The 19,473-nt window shown below is 37.2% G+C and overlaps 1 protein-coding gene and 1 long non-coding RNA gene across 7 annotated transcripts in view; one reads left to right on the top strand and one right to left on the bottom strand.

Moving 5' to 3' along the window:
* Window positions 1–19,473, bottom strand: part of LOC108512943 (uncharacterized) — a 97,681-nt gene that overhangs the window by 2,823 nt on the left and 75,385 nt on the right. For all 6 annotated transcript variants that reach the window (XR_001880754.1, XR_001880757.1, XR_001880752.1 and 3 more), the window contains one exon: window positions 15,557–15,632. This is a non-coding gene — a long non-coding RNA (uncharacterized LOC108512943). The remainder of the gene's footprint in view (window positions 1–15,556; window positions 15,633–19,473) is intronic.
* The window catches only part of CDK8 (cyclin dependent kinase 8), a 156,908-nt gene that overhangs the window by 125,716 nt on the left and 11,719 nt on the right, over window positions 1–19,473 (top strand). Inside the window, 3 exon segments of the mRNA XM_017848516.1 lie at window positions 8,016–8,073; window positions 10,449–10,580; window positions 18,841–18,984. Of these exon segments, the coding sequence (XP_017704005.1) occupies window positions 8,016–8,073; window positions 10,449–10,580; window positions 18,841–18,984 (334 nt within the window).

The raw sequence follows: 19,473 nt of genomic DNA, 5'->3' as shown, positions 1-19,473 counted from the left end.
CTAATAAAATTATATGATGTAGATATGAGATGTACATTGCTTTTGGTTTTACAGATTGATTTTATTATACTTGATGGTGTTATTTCTATAAATGATAATGTTGAATTTACAAAATCTGTTAATACATATCCAAAAACCTTAAAAATGTTTATAATCTTTACCCAGCAATATTAGGAATTTTTGATAGATGCATGCAGAAATGTTTTCAAGGCATTTTTTTTTTTAATTTAAGGATCTAGGAACAACTTCCTTAATGTTTAATAGGAAATGAGCTGTACAAATTATGGTAAATCCATGTCAGAAAGGTAATTTTGTAAAGATTCTATCAGAAGAGTAATTTCCAGATTAAAATTTTAATGATACAATACTAAATGAGAAGGATGCAAACAGTATATTTAGTTTGATATCTTTTAAATTTTATAAGGAGAAAAAAAAGACAAAAAGATTACTCCAGAATGTTTAAAGTGATCATTGTTAGTTCAGAGATCGTAGGTGATTTTGTTTTCATTGTGCTTTTCTCCATTTTATGAATTTTATCCATTAAGCATGTATTACCTTTGAAGCTAAAAAACAAAACACAAAAATCTCTTGAAAACCCAAAGTGTACTATGTTTTGGAGTTGATGAAGAGAGGATGGTGCCCAGCTTTACTGCCTGCTCACTGTCCAGGCTCACCAAAAGATAGCCTATCACTCTTAAGATATAGACACCCTTATATATTGCAATGGAAATGCAAAATGATTCAACACCTGGAGAAGTAAATTTGATGATACATAACAAATCTACCTATGCGTGTATCTTTCCACACAGTGAATTCTGCTTTTAGGAATTTGTACTAAAAATATACCACAATAGTGTAAACATACGTGCACAAAGTTAGCTCATTGCAGCATTGTTTCTTAATTACAAGATATTGGAAACCACTTAAGCATGCAAGCATACGACACTGAGTAAACTGTGATATAAAATATGCACACAATGGAGCATCTATGGCTGTAGAACGGAATGAAGATGTCTGTAAACGGATAAAATGTGATTTATAGGAGATATTATTACCTTTAAAAAGTTTTTAAAAGTCCAGGTTTAGAACAGTAAATCTGTTAGCATGATTTGATCTGATAATTCTACTTTTGAGATTTTATCCCAAGGAAATTATACGGTGCATGTATCAGGGCTTTGGGGGATGGGCGGGGAGCATAATTTTACACTGGCAATGGGAACATCATTAGGGTTACTGCCAAAAGTAGGGGGTGGGAGTGGCATAACCAAGTGTCTGTTAATAGAAGAATACCATATAGTTAGTAAAAGTAATACACAAACATCTAGATTTGTCAAGGAAGTAATACTTGGGAAGATAGTACACAAAGCAAAGTTAGTTTTGGTATATTACCAAATCTATAAATTAGCATTGTTTAGAATAATAATTGGCGTTAGAGTGATTTTCAGATTTGAATGTAAGCTGTGTTCACTTTTGAAATAAAGCAAGTTAAATTCATAATAATGAAAGAAAGGAACTATTTTGAAAGCTGAAAGGTTTTGATACTGTCTCTGCACCTTGGTACTTCTCCTTTAAGATGCATTTGGGCTCCTTGATGGTATTCAGCCTTCTAGCCTTCAACTTAGTTATCTCTTTTTTCTTACTTGACTCATTAGAATTTGTTTAAGCTGCTATAAAATTTTACAGCTTTGCAAAAACGCAGTTAATGAATCAGATATGAAAAAATCCATTTCTATCTATTAAAAATACACACATATATTAATATGTGTACACATTCTTTATTAGAAGTAAGTTGTATCTGGGCCCAGAAATTGAAAAGTATATTTGTATTGCCATGCAGTTGGTGTACTGTACATCCATGTTGCATTGTTAAGGCAGTAATATTACCTGTGCTAGGCTCTGCTACAAGAAGTAAACGATCTTTGTGTCAGTGAAAATAGAAGGTTCTGTCCCATATTGATCTCTTAGCACTTAAACTACTGTGCTATGCCTCAGTTGCCTAAAGTAGGCAGCTTAAGAATTTTGTAATTTAAAAACTCAAAACCCCATAATATCTGCAGAAAAAAAAAAGAAAGAAACCTTGGATTTTAAGGATACTAATTTAAAACTAATCTGAACAATGTTTATTATTTTAAACACTTTTGATGATAGACCACTGATGAAAGACCATTTTAGTTTAACTTGGTCTTACTAGGAATAGATGAAATAGGGTTACTAGAATGGATTGGAGGAAAATATAAGGGAGTTATAAAAAGAAAATGCCATCTTTTATTAGCACTATTACTCTTGTGAAGTTCTTGTTTTATAAAATACCTTGATTTGCATTGAAGATGACAGTCAAAGAACCCCTTTCATTCCCCCTGAAACGGGACTTCTTAGGTAAGTCAAAAACTAGTTGATATCCCTGTGATTTTTGAGTACTGCCAGTATATGGCACATTCTGAGTGCTCCCTTCATCTCCCAACAGAGGGTGCAGCCCCAGCTCTGTGACTTTTGCATGCAAGATGTCAGTGAGTCCTGGAGGCACTCTGTTTCTCAGATGCCAGGCAGCCACGTCTGTGAAGCTCTCCCTTTCCTGAATTTATCTCACCCATTTAGTCTAGACTATGACCTCTTAGAGGGCAGGAACTGTTTATTTGTGTCTCTGTTGATCCTCAGTGCCTCTTAATTCAGTAAACATAAGAATGAATGTATAGTATTTGAACTGTTTACCATAGAGGATGAAGTTAGGTGTTTAACATTCATGTTGTTTTTATCAGGAAACAGAATTGGTTAAGAATTCTATGCTTTTTTTCAAATTTAAACAGAGGAAGGCAAGAAACAACTTTACTAGAAGTGGGTAATTTCTCCTTGAGCTTAAAGGTGTTCAGCAGTAATACTGGAGTAAACTTTAGTATTAGAGGTAAAAAATTCATACCCCTGAAAAAAAGATGAAAAACTGTATTATAAAGATATCATCACTGGATTTCCAGATTTATCTCTATCACTTAACTCCTTAGAAGATTTCAGTAAAACAGTTTCTAAAACTTACTGAATATGTGTCTATTTAAGACTTTGCTGCCTGCTTTTGAATCTCATAGGACTTTTGAAATGTAAGATATGTGTCAGTCACTCCCTTCAGTGAGTATTATATGAAATAATCATAGAGTAACTAGAAAGTTTACCACCAGGCTGTGTTATTTACACATTTGTGGAAGTTTAATTCTGGACAAATGACAGAGAAAAGCACTGACAATATAGTTTCTTATGGATTGTCATCATCTTTTAATGGAGAGATCCATCAAGAATCAACTTTTCCTGTTGACTCAAAATCTCCAATTTGCCTTCATACATTAGTAAATATCTGAAGACTTCATTTCACCCCTAGAATAAAGTTATTGCCGTTAACTTGGCAGATGTGCCACCATTCTCCACTTCCTATGTCATATAACTCTGATAAATGCTGGCATTTTCTTCCTCAACCCAGTCCTTGTCTTGTTCAAGATAGAGCTTTTTGAATTCTTTATTTTTCCATCAGAGTTGGCTCCTAAAACGAAACCTTTTTGCTCTCCTTGGTGTATGCCAAAATCATCGGTGCACTCTCCTCCAGCATGACAGATGCTGGAGAACAGATAGCTTCTGCCAGAATGGTTGTCCCTGCAATACGAACATCTGCTTTAGGAAATATCAATGAGTTTTTTGGGAGTGCAGCAGCAAAAACAAGAAGAAAAGCCTGGGATAAATAAAACAACAATTAGATAAGGGAACCCATTGCTTCAAACAATAGTATCTCATTGATTTATATCATTTTTCAGCTGGCAATCGAGGATGATCTATCATTGTTTTTGTGCATGGCTTTGCTGTACTTGAAGATGTTGCCATGATATTATAATTTAAGTCATGTAGGATTTCTGATCTCCATGGCAACAAGTACAGTTTAATGGAGTATATGCCTCATCAGAATGTCACCAGCAAAGTTCTATATGTTCTTTTAAGGTGATTATGTTTGATAGCATATAAAAGATCAGAGATTATTTACCAAAGTTACCTCTAATCACTTCATGTAAAGTTTTGGTGCTAGAGCTTAAAAACTTGCTACCAAATTCTGCTACTGGTAGACAAGGAAGAAAAGGAACCAAGAAATTAGTTTTTTGGGCGAGTGGAATATTGTTTCAACATGGCATTAAGTACTAAAACAAAAAGTATTCATCAAGTCTTTCGAAGTCTTAATACTGATTAAACAACCAAAGAGAACCCGTGACAGGGCCTTTCCTGTGTTTTTCTCTTGGGATTCCCATTAGATTACATTCAGAAGAGAAGAAATTTAGAGTTGGATTTGTCTACTAAATCATACTGTCATTCCCTGGGGCATATGCAGTGCGAATGGAAAGTAACATGAGGAGGGACCCATCGTTTCTAAATAGTGCTATTACAACAACACTTAAGACCACTGGCTTTTCTTTATGACTATACCGTGCCCAAACGGAATCAGAATTCACTTAAGAGAGAGTGCTGGGATAAAAGTGAGATGCTAGTAAGGTGGAATCTGCTTCCGATGGCGCAGTAGGCAGTGAATTACCTAGCAAAGTAATTTTTTAATTATTAACTGGAGCTTGGACCCCAAACTCTAATACTAGGTTGGACCTTGACAAAGATACTATTTATCCCCCTACCAGTGGTCAAACTTAGATTTAGAACTCAACCAGTCCAGTGAGTCCAGAATAAAAGAAACCTGAAATGAAAAGCAAGAGAGGGATTTTCCCCATCGTCGAGTGCCAAGCCAATACCACCCATCCCAGGGCTTTTCAGAACTGTGTCCCAGCTGCTGAATGAGTAAGAAAATGTGTTTTAAAAGAGGGAAGGAGAAAAAAAGATGGTGTGTGAGATCTTTTCCACTCCATCTCAGATGGACAGAGGAGAGGCATGTGCATGTATTCACTGTGCTTTTGCCAGATATGGAGAGAATCTTTTAGGATTGAATACTCCAGTGTTAGAAAAGTCAGTCACAGCAATCTAATCAGCTTGTACCTCTGGAGAAGGTAGTGGGATTTGGGGTAGGGTCAAGGAGGCATGGGTGGTAAAAGGGACTTTTTAAACTGTGTACAGCTTTATAGTTTGAATTGTTTAATTGAGAAAATGTGTATTCTGTCATTAAGGGAGAGGGGAAAAATCTGATTTTAGAGCAGAAGAAAGGTTAGGGACAAAAAATGGCATAGCGATGACATAGTTGTGAAAGGTTGCAGTCTATTCAAATAATGGCAAAAACCTGAAAACACACAGCAGGAGCAGTGGGAAGCAGGGAAGGCAGGGCTGCAGATGATGGGAAGCATCCCGCCATAAGGACTGGACCTTATGCAGGGGTGGGGGAGGACCAATCAAAGTTAAAGTAGAAGTAGGTGCTCTTTTTTTATAGACGGAGTCTCACTCTGTCACACAGGCTGGAGTGCAATGTCCTGGTCTCAGCTCACTGCAACCTCCGCCTCCCAGGTTCAAGTGATTCTCCTGCCTCAGCCTCGCGAGTAACGGATTACAGGCACACACCACCACGGCCAGCTAATTTTTGTATTTTTTAGTAGACTTGGGGTTTCGTCATGTTGTCCAGGCTGATCTCGAACCCCTGATCTCAGGTGACCTGCTTGAAGTGCTGAGATGACAGGCATGAGCCCCCGTGCCTGGCCTTTTTTTGTTTTTGTTTTTTTGAGATAGAGTCTCGCTCTGTTGCCCAGGCTGGAGTGCAGTGGCGTGATCACGGCTCACTGCAGCCTCCGCCTCCCAGGCTCAAGGAATCCTCCCACCTCAGCAGGAACTACAGGCATGTGTCACCACGCCTGGCTAATTTTTAAAAAAAATTTTTTTTGTTGAGGTGGGATCATACTGTGTTGCCCAGGCTGGCCTTGAGCTCCTAGACTCTGGCAGCCCTGCCACCTCATCCTCCCAAAGTGCTGGCATTGTAGGCATGAGCCACTGCACCCAACCGAAATAATATTTTAATAATAATCATAAAACATAGGGAAAGCAAAGACATTTTTGAAAAGGTTCATTCATAGCTCTATCGCTCTACATTTTCTTCTTCTAGTCCTTATTCACAGGAACTTTTTTTTTTTTTTTACCTAGTTCTAATCACAATCTATATATCATTTTGTGTTCTGCTGTTTTTACCTAGTCTTCTTGTAATAATTTTCCATGTGGAAGGTGGAAGGTTCTAAGCAAGAGAGTGACATAATCAGACTTGTCTTTTATGAAGATGACCCTGGCAGCAGAAGTGAAGATGAATTTGAGGGAAGAGATTCAAAATGGGATTAAAGAGTAGGGAGTGTATTCAACAGCTGTTTAGGGAGTGCTGCTCTGAAGAACCGTGAGAGGAGCGTTCTAGCATAAACATGGAACTTTCTTCCTGAGTCCACATTGTGAATTGGCAGCAAGCCTTTTCCCCTTAGCCAAATAGAAATGCTGCCTGATTCCATTTGGAAAGCCTTTCTCTGCCTTCACCAGTTTGCACTATCTCAGAAATCTGGTTTCTCTCTGAAGTAGGCTGGGCCCTAGGAGACCACAGAGACTTAACCAGTCTTGATTGATTACCGTGGTGCATGAAAACAGTTTTATTTGTCCTGGGTAGCACCTGTGTGTAGCTCCCGGGGACTGCTGTTAGTGTTGTGGTTAGAAGTGTGTGTGTTTGGGGGGCGGGGCGGGTAGTGATAGAGGTTCTGAGATTTTTTGTGAATAAAACATCAGTATTATTATTATTATTACAGCAGTACGTATTAATTCCAAAAATTGCTACATAAAATTACTTTGAGGATGATAAATTAGGAAGGGAGCCCCAGACTATTCAAAGACAGGGCAGACTCTGCTGCCACCCAGTCTTGCTGATTATGCTTAGGGCAAGTCATTTAACCTCTCTGGTGCCTAGTGGACTCAACTTTAAAAATCACAGGAGTTTTTAACCTCTGAGATGTCAGTGCTGCCATTTCAGCAATACTTTATTTATTTTTTTGGCTGGGAATAACTATCTTTGGTAGGTGATAGGCTAGTATACTATACATTAAATGTTGGCAGTAATAGCTTAGGGGCCATCACTCTATATGGTTAGAGAAGCCTGTGGAATGGTTACCACTATAAACAGACTTCATTACAGTCTTTGATTTTAAAGTGATTTATGTCAATATTTGAAGAGGTGTTCTAATCTAGTTTCACTTTTATTTAGCAGACTGGTAAAATTCAAGTCAAATCAAGTAACTAGCAGAATAGTAGAGTGAGTAAGGAGTAAACCAGTTGCCTTTTTCTTCCTCTTTCTGCTTTCTCTCCCCTCATCCCCGCTTTACTCCTTCTGCTCCTCCTCCCCTTTCCTGAAGAAAGGGCAGCCTTTATTCATTAGTGTAGTAGATACCACCATAAAAGACTGTAGATGGCAATCAGTATATATTTTAAAGACTTAAAAACTGAAACCTTTGTAAACTCTTACTTTAAACTTTAGCTTACTTTTCATTTAAAATGAAAATCTCAAAACTGTTCCTGTCATGAAAAATTCCTATTACTTTACTAACTTGTTTCTAAAGTACTTTGTTAAATTCCTCAATAATTCATTTATTTAAATGTAGATGCATACTTCGTCATTTCCAAAAAAGGATTTCTGGTGATTCCTTGCCTGTAATTAATTTGCTACTTGGTATTAAATCATCTTTCTCGATTCATTTTTCCTTTAAAGTCAGAGTAAGACATTTTATGTACTTGAAAGAGTGAGAAGGAACCACAACATGACTTTGTGAGATGCTTGCCAGTAGTGAAAACAGACTGATAATAAGGCCAAGAAAAGCCTCGGCCTTCTGTGGAGAAAAGCACGCTATATCTGGGCCTTCATGAAATTTGCATACCACTTTGCATATATACATGCACAGTTTCTTTGGTGACTTCCTGTATTTGGTTTTAATTTTCGAATAAATGAGATTTTTAAAAGGTGGATTTGTGTTATATTGGCATATTGTCTATTTAAAAGAAACCACTACTGTCTACTGAAAAAAAACACTATTTTGTTTCCACAGAAACCTGCTAATATTTTAGTTATGGGTGAAGGTCCTGAGCGAGGAAGAGTAAAAATTGGTATGTTATATCTTTGCTAAGTCACAGTGTAGCACTCTTTTAAAACTTTTGCAGGCAGCTATATCACTTCTAATTTTTGCTGTAATATGCATATATTCATGTAGTTCCATATGATCGAAGCCATTTCTAAAGAGTATGCATAAAAGTGAAAAATGTTTCACACTCTTGAAAGGTGTCAGACACTCCTAAAGACTGAAACATTCTAATTATGAAACCGTGCAAGTTTCCCAGAAACCTCTGCTTTCATTAAAAATAGCCTATAGAGGTGAGGGGCTTCTATCTCTGTTAGAGGCCAGCCTCACCTTTAGTCACAAGGGCATACATCCAGCATGCTACTAATTCTCTCGGTCATGTTCGCTTGAATCAGATTAGATGAGCACATATGCCTCTGTTGACCTCGTCTAGATTAGGAGTTATTAATACAAACTCTAGGGAAAACCATGAGGCTGGATAGGTACAGAACCTTAAGTTCTAACGAGACTGTCTTGTAGTAGGCCTTTGCCTGATGGGAAAAAAAAAAAATTAATGGGCATTCGGTACATATTTTCTGATAGCTCTATTTTCTTAAATATCAAAGCAAAATTTTACCCACTTCTGGTCTGATAATCTGTAAGGATAAAACTAAATTTATTTAATCTGATTATTTTTTTCATTGTCATTTCCAAGTTGTGTTTGTCAACATATATTTAGTTTGTTTTGTGTATGTGTAGAAGAAATGTTTAAATTGTATTAACTTAAAGATATCAGGATTGTAACAAAGTTAATAGTAACCTCTGATCACAAGATTTAATGTAAATTGGAAGTAACAGCTAATTTGTATCACTTCACCAACAAAGAAACACATGTGTGTTCTTAACCCTTCTAATATTCTTCCTTATAAATCCCCCCAGATCCCACTTTCCACTTCTAATTAGACTCTTAAAATACTCTGTTTTTGATACAACTTTGCAAATGTTTAGTTTTGAAAACTTTTGATGGCCTTAACGTACTCCAAGTTTGGCTTTCCTTGAGAAGCAGACCCTGTCAGCACTCACTGTAGTGCCCTCAAAAATGCCTGTTAAGTCTTTACATGTGCTTTTAAAGGAGTCTCTCCAGTCCATTTTGGTGGCATCAAATTCAAATGTAAGTTCAAAGCATGCAAAATAGAAAAGAGCCAGCCGAACAGTAATTACAAAAGTGTTCTTTACTGTGTAATTTAGGGAAAATTTATGTAATACACTAAAACAATCTAGTTTGGAATTATACTTCTATGTAATGTATATGATGTTGGCAGGTTTGGGGAACACTACATCTTAAAGCATTCACATTTAAGAAGAAATACTAGTTCTTCTGTAAATCAGTATTTAGTAATCTTACTCATAGTTTTAATTATTTGCCAACTTTTGGGTTTTTTTTTTTTTTTTTTTACCTTTGTAATTAAGTTGATTAAAGTAAGGAAGGCCTACTTATTTAAAAAATGTGTTTTAGGAAAACAGAACTAAACTTATCAAATGGTGGGTGAGTTTTGAAATTTTTGAATAGGTGGTATGAATAATGATCATTCAACATGTATTAGGCAAAAGCTATGTGTAATGACAACTGTATGTGATACTATTAGGGGTAGATATGAAAGAGACACAATTTTTGCCTTTAAAAGATTATGGTATAGCGGGATAAACAGCCATGCCCGAATAACTACACAACATGTTAAACTGTGTTAAATGCCATGACAAACTGTATTTAATCTCAGTTCTAGCTCTGAGGTATGAGTTTGTGACCTCTGTCAAATCACCTAACTTCTTGAACCATATTCATCTAGAGAAGGAGGTGATTTAATTAGGTGACTTTTAAAGTCTTACCTAGCTTTTTTTTAAAAAATACTGTGATTCCTTAAAATTAAGTTAGTGAAATTCAACCCAAGTAATGGGGGAAATAATGGTGTTAAAATACTGAATAGTCAACTTCTGATTAATTACACTAGTGAACAGGCTTGTTGATGCAAATAATGGAAAGCCTTACTCTAACTGATCCCATTTCCTGGTGCTTGTGACCAGTACTAAGAATGGAAATGCAGCTCAACAACCCTGTCCCTAACAGTGGGGTGACACATGGAAAGAAAAATCTGCCCAGAGAAGCAAGGTCACCCTTGACCTCAGGCAGCAGAGCTTGACTATAACCCCACTGAAGAACTGGGTAACAGTAATTTGAAGAGAATGGAGCTCTCAAACTTGCTTTATGTAGACTTCTAAAATGGATAAGATGTTTTGTTGGTTTCTTCCCCTAGAATTCAGCACATTTTTCATCTTACTGAATAAGATGGTAAATTAGACTAATTGGTTAGATTTGTAAAAACCATTTACTTAGCATGATTTTTTTTTTTATTTTTTATTTTACAGCCGACATGGGCTTTGCCCGATTGTTTAATTCACCTTTGAAGCCTTTAGCAGATTTGGATCCAGTGGTTGTTACATTCTGGTACCGAGCCCCTGAACTGCTTCTTGGAGCAAGGCATTATACCAAAGCTATTGGTGAGTAGAACTAATTAAAATTCCAAGAATTGTTAAGTTTCTTTAAATGACACACATTCCTATGTATTTTTAAATTAAGTAGTATAGCAAATTATAGAAATAAGAGCAGGCTGGGTGTGATGGCTCATGCCTGTAATCCAAGCACTTTGGGAGGCCGAGGCAGGTGGATCGCTTGAGTCTACTAGTTTGAGACCAGCCTGGGCAAAATAGTGAGACTTTGTCTCTACAAAAAATTTTTAAAATTAGCCAGGCGTGGTGGCATGCGCCTGTAGTTCCAGCTACTCGGGAGGCTGAGATGGGAGGATTGCTTGAGCCTGGTAGGCAAAGGTTGCAATGAATCATGATCGCACCACTGTTCTCCAGCCTAGGCGACAGGGAGACCCTGTCCCAAAAAATATAAATAAATAAATAATAAAAGTAAGAGCAAAGCCTAACTCAAAATTCTACTACCTAGAAATACTATCAGTAGCCATAGGGGTATATCATTCCACATACCTCTCTCTGCATAGAAAGATATCAAAAATCTTTGTAATTAAATGGGATCATTTATGCTTTCTATTTAGTTTTATATTTAATTCATAAAACAGTACAATTTTGAAGTCCTTTAACTTCAGACAAATGTTTCTTCTACCAAAAGAAATAGTAACTTCTAAAAGAGCCCCTAAAATTAAAGGAAAGACATTATGAAAAAAAAAAAAATGAGCACTTTAGGACATTTTAATCCACTTTTCTGTTTTTAATGATATCAGTTACCTCCCTATTATAAACAATGAGGAAATTAGTGCTCTTACACTTCTTCCCCTACCAACCTCTCAATCTATAAGCAGCATTAGTAATATCATCATCACTTTGTCAGTGTTTACATTTTTTTGTTTGCGAACCATAGTTCCCACAGTTGTTTATACTTAAGTTACGAATTGTTGTGAATTTAATGCTCAGCTGCCAGGTCTTTCACCACTGCTTGTCCATTACTCACACCTTATTCTGCTTCATTCTCTTTGGTTGCATTATCATCAAGTAGTTTTTTTATGTGCTTTACCTTTCTTCTTTTCTTTATTTTGTGTCTTTATGGTTTCCTTAACTTGTTCTGTATCCTCCAGGATGATATCAAACACATTTCTCCTTTACTGGGTAACTGCATCCTGAAGTTTTCTAGTTTGGATTGGTTGGTCTCCAGGCATATTCTACCATTTCATCCTGCCTTTTCCCTTTTTTATTCCTCTGGATTAGATCTGTTGCTTTCTGGATTTCATGATTTCATTTCTTACTTTGCTACAGTATGTTCTCATGTAAATTCCTTTGGAACTGTATCTTAGAGGTAAATTTTCTAGTTCTTGTATTTCTGAAAAATGCCGGTATCATACTTGCTAGCTTGCCTGGGTTTACAATTCTAGGTACAAAAGAATTTTCTCTCAGAACTTGGATGACACCCCTCCATTGCCTTCTAGCATCAGTATTGCTAATGAAGTCCCTGCCAGTCTTGTTCCTAGTCATTGGCAGATCACCTGGGTTTTTTTTGTTTCTGGAAACAAATAGAATTTCTCATCCTTGTATTTCACAGTGATATGCTGACCACTTGGTGGGCACACTCAATCTGAACTTCATATCCTGTATCTGTGGGAAATGCTCTTGTGTGGTCCTTTGATTTCCTTCTCAGTGTTTTCTGTTTCTGTCTTTCCTCAACTCAGTGTCGTCAGATGTTGAATTTCTTGGATTAATCCTTTATACTACTTTTTTTCTCATGTTTTTCTGCCTTTGTCATATCCATTTCTAAAAACCTCTTCTTGTTCTCTGATTATTACTTTTTCATAGTATCTTGTATTTTTTAATAGAAAGAAAAGCCTAATACCTATGAAGACAATGATAACATTGCTGATTTGTTTGTACTTTGCAGTATTCCCAGAATAATTATCTGTGTTTTCTTTATAGTCACGCTTTTCATTGCATGTTTGGATCTCTCCCTTCCATGTCGCAAGCGTTCTTCAACTGTTTGGTGACCCTTGAGTGTCTCTTTGTATTTAAAAATCAGGTTACTAAAACTGCTTGAGAACTTTGTATAAATCATGGGACTTAAAGAGTGAGAACTTTAGGGTGATCAGCAGAGAGCCACCATTGCCTGGGGTAACCTCTAAATGCCAGAAGGTGCAGGTCTTTCCTCTGAGGCCGAAGTCGTCAGGGAAGAGTCCTCCAGCTTTTGGCCCATGCTGTATGTACCTGGCAGCCCCAGGGTGATGACAGAGAGTAGGGAGGAGGATCAGCTCCTCCTGTTCAAATACAGACTTTGTAGCTGGTATTCCCAAGAACCAAATCTTGACAGCATTGTAGGGGAAAATCTGCTTCCTACCCAACGACAGCACTGTGTCCTGAGACCTTCTCTGAACTGTCTTGTCTGCCTTCCATCTTCTAGGTCTCCACATGGCCAGTTTCTTCTTTACATTCAGACCTTAGTGAAAATAGTACCTCTTCAGAGAGAACTTCCTGGATCACATAGTCTAAAATAGCACCCTACTTCCCCCTTCACACTTTCTTTTACCTTATCGTCTTCATTGACTCAAAGGGTATCTAAACTCCACTAAAACAAATACACCTCACCTCACTGTTCACCATTGCAAACCAGTGCCTATATAGTATGTAGTGAGAACTCAGTTTTCTTTGTTGGATACTTGAATGGATCTTGTCTCTGACAGTCTCCTCCTGTTCTTGTTACTGTGCATTTGCACTTTTATTACTTTGCTGTCAATTAAATGTAGATTCAGGAAGAGAAAAGGAGCAATGTTTGTGCTCTTTCCCCCATATTAATCTTGAATCCAGTATGTCATTTCCAAAAATCTTTATGTTCATTAATCTTCATACATGCTTTAAGATCACATTTTATTTTACAGAAAAATAAGTCTGTTAGATATGGGAATTCTCTATACTATCTTTGTAACTTTTCTATAAATACAAAATTATTAATACAATATTTAGTTTTTTAAGTCAGTTAAAAGGAAAAATAAGGATTATTTATCTAGTCCTATTTTGGAACACATGTTATTACCTAAGTACATATTTGGGTATCTTTTTTGCAAGTGTACTCTAAATGCATTTAAGGACATATATAAACTAATATGATACACAGCGATTTTTTCCACTTAGAAAATGAATATTTAAAAGCAGTGTTACTTTCGGCAAAGCGTATTAACAAACTATACAAATAAGAAAGTGATACTATCGCAGAAACTGTGACTCTGGCTCATTGTTTATTAACTTCTTATTTTTCCTGAGAAGCTTATGTCTTACTGGAAGCATTAAGATTTATATAACCTTTTATTCACTAGGATATTCTGCAGTTTAGCAGTTCTAATGCAGGGTGTGTGCCACAAATCTAAACTACTAGCCCTTAGGAAGCTAGATTCTCTTGTCCCAATGGCTGTATGATTTGGGAGAGAGAAGGCCTTTCTTCATATTTTCCTCCCTCCTCCTCCTCACCAACATAAGCATTTATTGGGTAACTACTATGTAAACTTTTTAAAACTTAGGAGGACCAAGTGTGAATTCAAATTATGGGCCTTACCCTGAAGAGATGTACAGTCCAGTTGAGAAGACAGTATGAATATATGCATACAATAATTTAGTCATCCTTGAACAATAGAAGTAACAAAGACTACCAGCCCAAGTTGTCGTCTTAGTTCTGTCATCTGGGGGTGTGTTTACGCATTTAGTGCTTTAGCCTCAGTTTCTGAAAATGAGAATTTAGCCTGAGTCATCGATTAAATCTCCCTACACTCAAAAGTTCTGTGCTTTTATTGATTTATTTAGAGACAGAGTCTCGCTCTGTCACCCAGGCTGGAGTACAGTGGTGCAATCTTGGCTCACTGCAGCCTCCGCCTCCCAGGTTCAAGCAATTCTGCTTCAGCCTCCCGAGTAGCTGGGATTATAGGCTTGTACCACCACGCCCAGCAAATTTTTGTATTTTTAGTAGAGACAGGGTTTTGCCACGTTGTCCAGGCTGGTCTCGAACTCCTGACCTCAAGTGATCCACCTGCCTCGGCCTCCCAAAGTGCTGGGATTACAGGTGTGAGCCACCACACCCAGCCAAAGAGTTCTAAGCTTTTAAATAAAAACAGCTGCCCTCTGAGGCCAGGAAGTTACAGAGGGAACTGACTTGGGTGCAAATGATTGAAACCAAGGTCAGTGCCATTTTCTCAGCACTGGTGATCCCAGCCCACACCCTCGTCTGGTGTACACCTGCTTGCCCAAGATCAATCTTGGACAACACTTTCTTCTATTGAAACATTGATTCAAAATTTATAATATACACAAACCATTTTTAATTTAAGTTTTTCAAAATAAGGTCGGGTGCAGTGGCTCACACCTGTAATCCCAACACTTTAGGAGGCCGAGGCGGGCAGATCACTTGAGGTCAGGAGTTTGAGACCACTCTCACCAACATGGTGAAACCCCATCTCTACTAAAAATTCAAAAATTAGCCAGGCATGGTGGCGGGTGCCTGTAATCCTAGCTGCTCAGGAGGCTGAAGCAGAAGAATTGCTTGAACCCGGGAGGCGGACGTTGCAGTGAGCAGAGATCACACTACTGCACTTTAGGCTGGCGACAGAGCTAGACTCCGTCTCATAAAAAAAATAAAATAAAAATAAGAATAAGGAATTACAAAATGAAACCTTTTCCTTAATACCAGCCTCTACCAAACAACCCCATTCCTCCTGTCTCCTGCAAAGGTAGCCTAAAGATTGAGTAAAACGCTCAACAAATTTCTCACACCACCATTAAAGCTGCTTACCAAGAACTTCCCCAGCATTTTGACTTCCCTGTTTGATAGTTGAATTGTGAGCAGGTGATAGAAGAGCCTTTCTAGTTGAACATATAAATAATTGGTAAATACATTCCATTTAGCAGAGGGGTTAAATCTTCCTGAAGCTACTAAGAAGGAGCAAAAGCATAGGGAAAAAAATACGATCAGAACACATCAAACTCACATGTTCCCCCTCTACTACAAACAGATTGTAGTGCTGTGGTCGTTTATTCTGTTGTGCAGAACTGCAAGCTGAGTCACTAAACCAAAGAGAGGAAATAATAGGTTAGTAAACATTGTAATCCCAGGAACAAAGTTTAATTCACTTTTGAGCGTTTTGTTTTGTTTTTTTTTTTTTTTTGTCTGATTTACTTTGGGGAGAAGGCTAAAAAAGGGATATCAATCTCTAATTCAGTGCCACTAAAGTAGTCTTAAAAGTCTTACTGCCGGGCATGGTGGCTCACGCCTGTAATCCCAGCACTTTGGGAGGCAGAGGCAGTGGATCACGAGGTCAGGAGATCGAGACCATGGTGAAACCTCGTCTGTACCAAAAATACAAAAAACTTAGCCGGGCGTGGTGGCGGGCACCTGTAGTCCCAGCTACTCAGGAGGCTGAGGCGGGAGAATGGTGTGAACCCGGGAGGCGGAGCTTGCGGTGAGCCGAGATAGCGCCACTGCACTCCAGTCTGGGCTACAGAGTGAGACTCCGTCTCAAAACAAAAAAAAAGTCTTACTAAAGTATGGGCTTTTAAGCTCAGGTGTTTGTCCTCAAATAGCTGAATAGTCACTAAATGTGAGGCATTCTGCTAAGTGGGAAATATACATTTAAATAGAGAAAATGAGAATCTCTTCCCTTTTGTCAAAACAAGAAGCTTACTATTACTACACTTGTTGATTCAAATATTATTGAGCAAATTCTTTTTCTCCTCCCAAATTTGGTGTGTATAGCATGCCAATTCCTACTGTTTCTTTTGCGTGCTTAGCCCAGTGACTGCCTATGAGCATCACACATTTTGAGAAGTAGATGAAATGTATATGTTTTTAATTGGGAAAGCCATTTTGTAAGGAGTTTGGCAGGCAGGTGAACACTAAAGAGACTTTCCATGAATTGGGCACAATCTGGAAAAAAAAAAAAAGACGAGGTAGGAAAAAGAAACTTATTTACAAGAATTAGAAATTTATCTGAAATAATAGCCTTGGATCAGCAGACTCAAAGTTCATGATTAATGTATGGATCAGGATTTTGAAGAAAGGAAGAATGGTAAGATTGATAAAGGTGAGAGAGAATAGCAGATACAAAGAAAGAAGAGTTACTAGATGGGAGGGAGTTAAGGTTCAATAAACTATTTTCCTGATGACCGGACTTTTCTTTAAAAGCAGTGTAGCTTTGCGTACATTTTTCCTGTGAAATGGGGTCTTGTTATGTTGTCCAGGCTGGAATCAAACTCCTGGGCTCAAGCAATCCTCCCGCCTCAGCCTCCTGAGTAGCTGGGACTACAGGCATATGCCAGTATGCTCAGCTAAGAGCAGTGTAGTTTTAATTATAGCTAAACTTACCTTTCATCTTCCTTTACATATTTTATTTTCTTCTTTGGAATTTTTAATAACCAGATGAATTGTTACAGTGTTTATTGGGTGTGCTGTAAGTAGAATTTTAAACATGCAAAGCCATCCATCATCTTTTTATGATCCTACTTAGCTGCCTATGTGGCTGTTGATTATCAAAGGTTAGATCTATAGGGGTACCCATATAAAAGAATAATCACAAAATAATTAATTTCCCCATATACCTTTTGATGCCAAAAACAAAATCGGTTAGCCTATGTTTCTTGATGAGACTTTTCCGTGTGGTGGTATTAGCTAGGCTTGGTTGTCTGATATGTAAATATGATGCCATTTTTTAAAATCACTTGCTGCAGTCAGTGTGAATCTTTAAGTAAATAGATGATTAACTTGTTACTTTGAAATGTAAATGTGTGTAATTTTATATTAAATTAAATATCTCTATTCCAGTTTTGGAATTTAGGAATTCTCATTTTAGGTTTTTTTCCTTATTTCCTGTTTAAGTGACAGTTTTTAACATATCTGAACAATCAGCTTTGATAAAATAGTAATTTTTATTTGTCCCCTTTGGTTATTTATATTTGTCACAGGTATTGGTTAGGTCAGTCAAAAACCGTATGTTGAGGGTCTGCTATATGCACACCATTGTACTTAGTGTAGGATTTGTTAAGAGTAGAAATGAAATATTTTCAGCTTTTAATTCTAAATTGGCAAATAGATCTTACCTCTACTAATAGTTCTTTTGAGTACAAAGTCAATATGAATGAAAGTAAATCTGTATGTTGTGAATGAAAGGAATTCACTTTGTTGTGTACAGAGAAACCCATTTGCCTGGCTTTTGTCAATAATTCATTTGAATTTATAATCCCCTGCTTTTTTTTTTTTTTTGAGACAGAGTCTTGCTTTGTCGCCCAGGCTAGGGTGCAGTGGCGCGATCTCGGCTCACTGCAGCCTCTGCCTCCCGGTTCAAGCAGTTCTCCTGCCTCAGCCTCCCGAGTAGCTGGGACTATAGCCACATGCCACCATGCCCGGCTAATTTTTGTATTTTTAGTAGAGATGGGGTTTCACCATGTTGGCCAGGCTGGTCTTGATTTCCTGACCTCATGATCCATCCACCTCAGCCTCCCAAAGTGCTGGGATTACAGGCATGAGCCACCACACCCAACCGAATTTATAATCCATGTTAACAGTAATATTTTGCTTTTGTTTCCTGTCCTACGTATTAAATACTTAAATTTGCAAAATCTGACACAGCTTATGGCATCAAGAACCACTTTGAAAGGAAAACTTTGTTAAAGTAGAAATGCTGTTAGTTCTTAGAGGTTTTGAGGTTGGGCATTGTCTCTTGGTGGAATACCACCTTACTCATTAGTGCTAACATGAGAGGGTAATTATTAGACTTTGCAAATTAGCAAGTAAATAAAAAATATTTTATCACAAAAATTTATGCCGATTGTGTTAGGCGAGTGCCCAATGTCAAATACTGTTTGGGTTTTCCGTTTGTTTTTGTTTGGTTTTCTTTGGTTGTAGTTCCATGCTCCATATGCAGCTTTACTGTAGTTCACAGAAAAGGTATCATCTGGGACATTGAAAACTTACCAAAATCCAGCCAGTACATTTAATTGGGCTTAGAGTGAAACCATCTGGGTGACATGGAGGTCTACGAAATGAAAGATTGGGGTGGATGGCATGGGAATATATACTTACAATACTGTTTCGTGGTATTTCGTAATTATACTTGCTTAGGAATTAATATGAGTTACTAGGGAAAGAAAGAAAAAAGACACTCCCCAAGAAAATAAAATTGCATTTTCTTTTGGAAAGAACCACTTTATTTTCCACCTTTCTTTTTCTTTTTTCCTTGCCTTTTTTTCTTTTTCTTTTTTTTTTCTTTTTGTTTTAAAGATATTTGGGCTATAGGGTGTATATTTGCAGAACTACTAACGTCAGAACCAATATTTCACTGTCGACAAGAGGACATCAAAACCAGTAATCCTTATCACCATGACCAGCTGGACAGAATCTTCAATGTAATGGGATTTCCTGCAGGTACACATTATTCGTTTTGTTTTGTTTTAAATCACTGTTGTTTGAATTTAGATGTCTTCATTGGAGAGGTATATATTTTTAGCTGATGAAGCTGCTCTTACTCAAGTCTTTGCTTTTTGACTTGCATTTATCAAAGATCTGTAGAAACAGCAAAATTTGTAGAGTTCACATATTGGCATGAAAATATTTATGGTTTTCCTGAATTTAAGGACTGTATTTTTGTTTCATCTTGTTTTGCTTTTTTGTTTTGTTGTTAGATATTTGAAATGATAAAATATTTGCAATACTGTATTAAAAAGGTACCTTAGCTCATTTATAGTGGAAACTATAAATGAATTCAGTAGTAGAAATTTTTTTCTAGCAGCACATATCATACTGCCACTATTTGGCATTCAAATATAAATTTTGAGCCTTATTTCTATTTAGGGCACTATACAGAATCACATTATATTGAATAATAGCATTTAAGTCTTCTCTTACAACAGTCAC

Source organism: Rhinopithecus bieti, unplaced genomic scaffold (assembly GCF_001698545.2).
Source record: "Rhinopithecus bieti isolate Rb0 unplaced genomic scaffold, ASM169854v2 scaffold_28547, whole genome shotgun sequence".
Lineage (NCBI taxonomy): Eukaryota > Metazoa > Chordata > Mammalia > Primates > Cercopithecidae > Rhinopithecus > Rhinopithecus bieti.
This window is presented reverse-complemented; position numbering and strand designations above follow the sequence as displayed.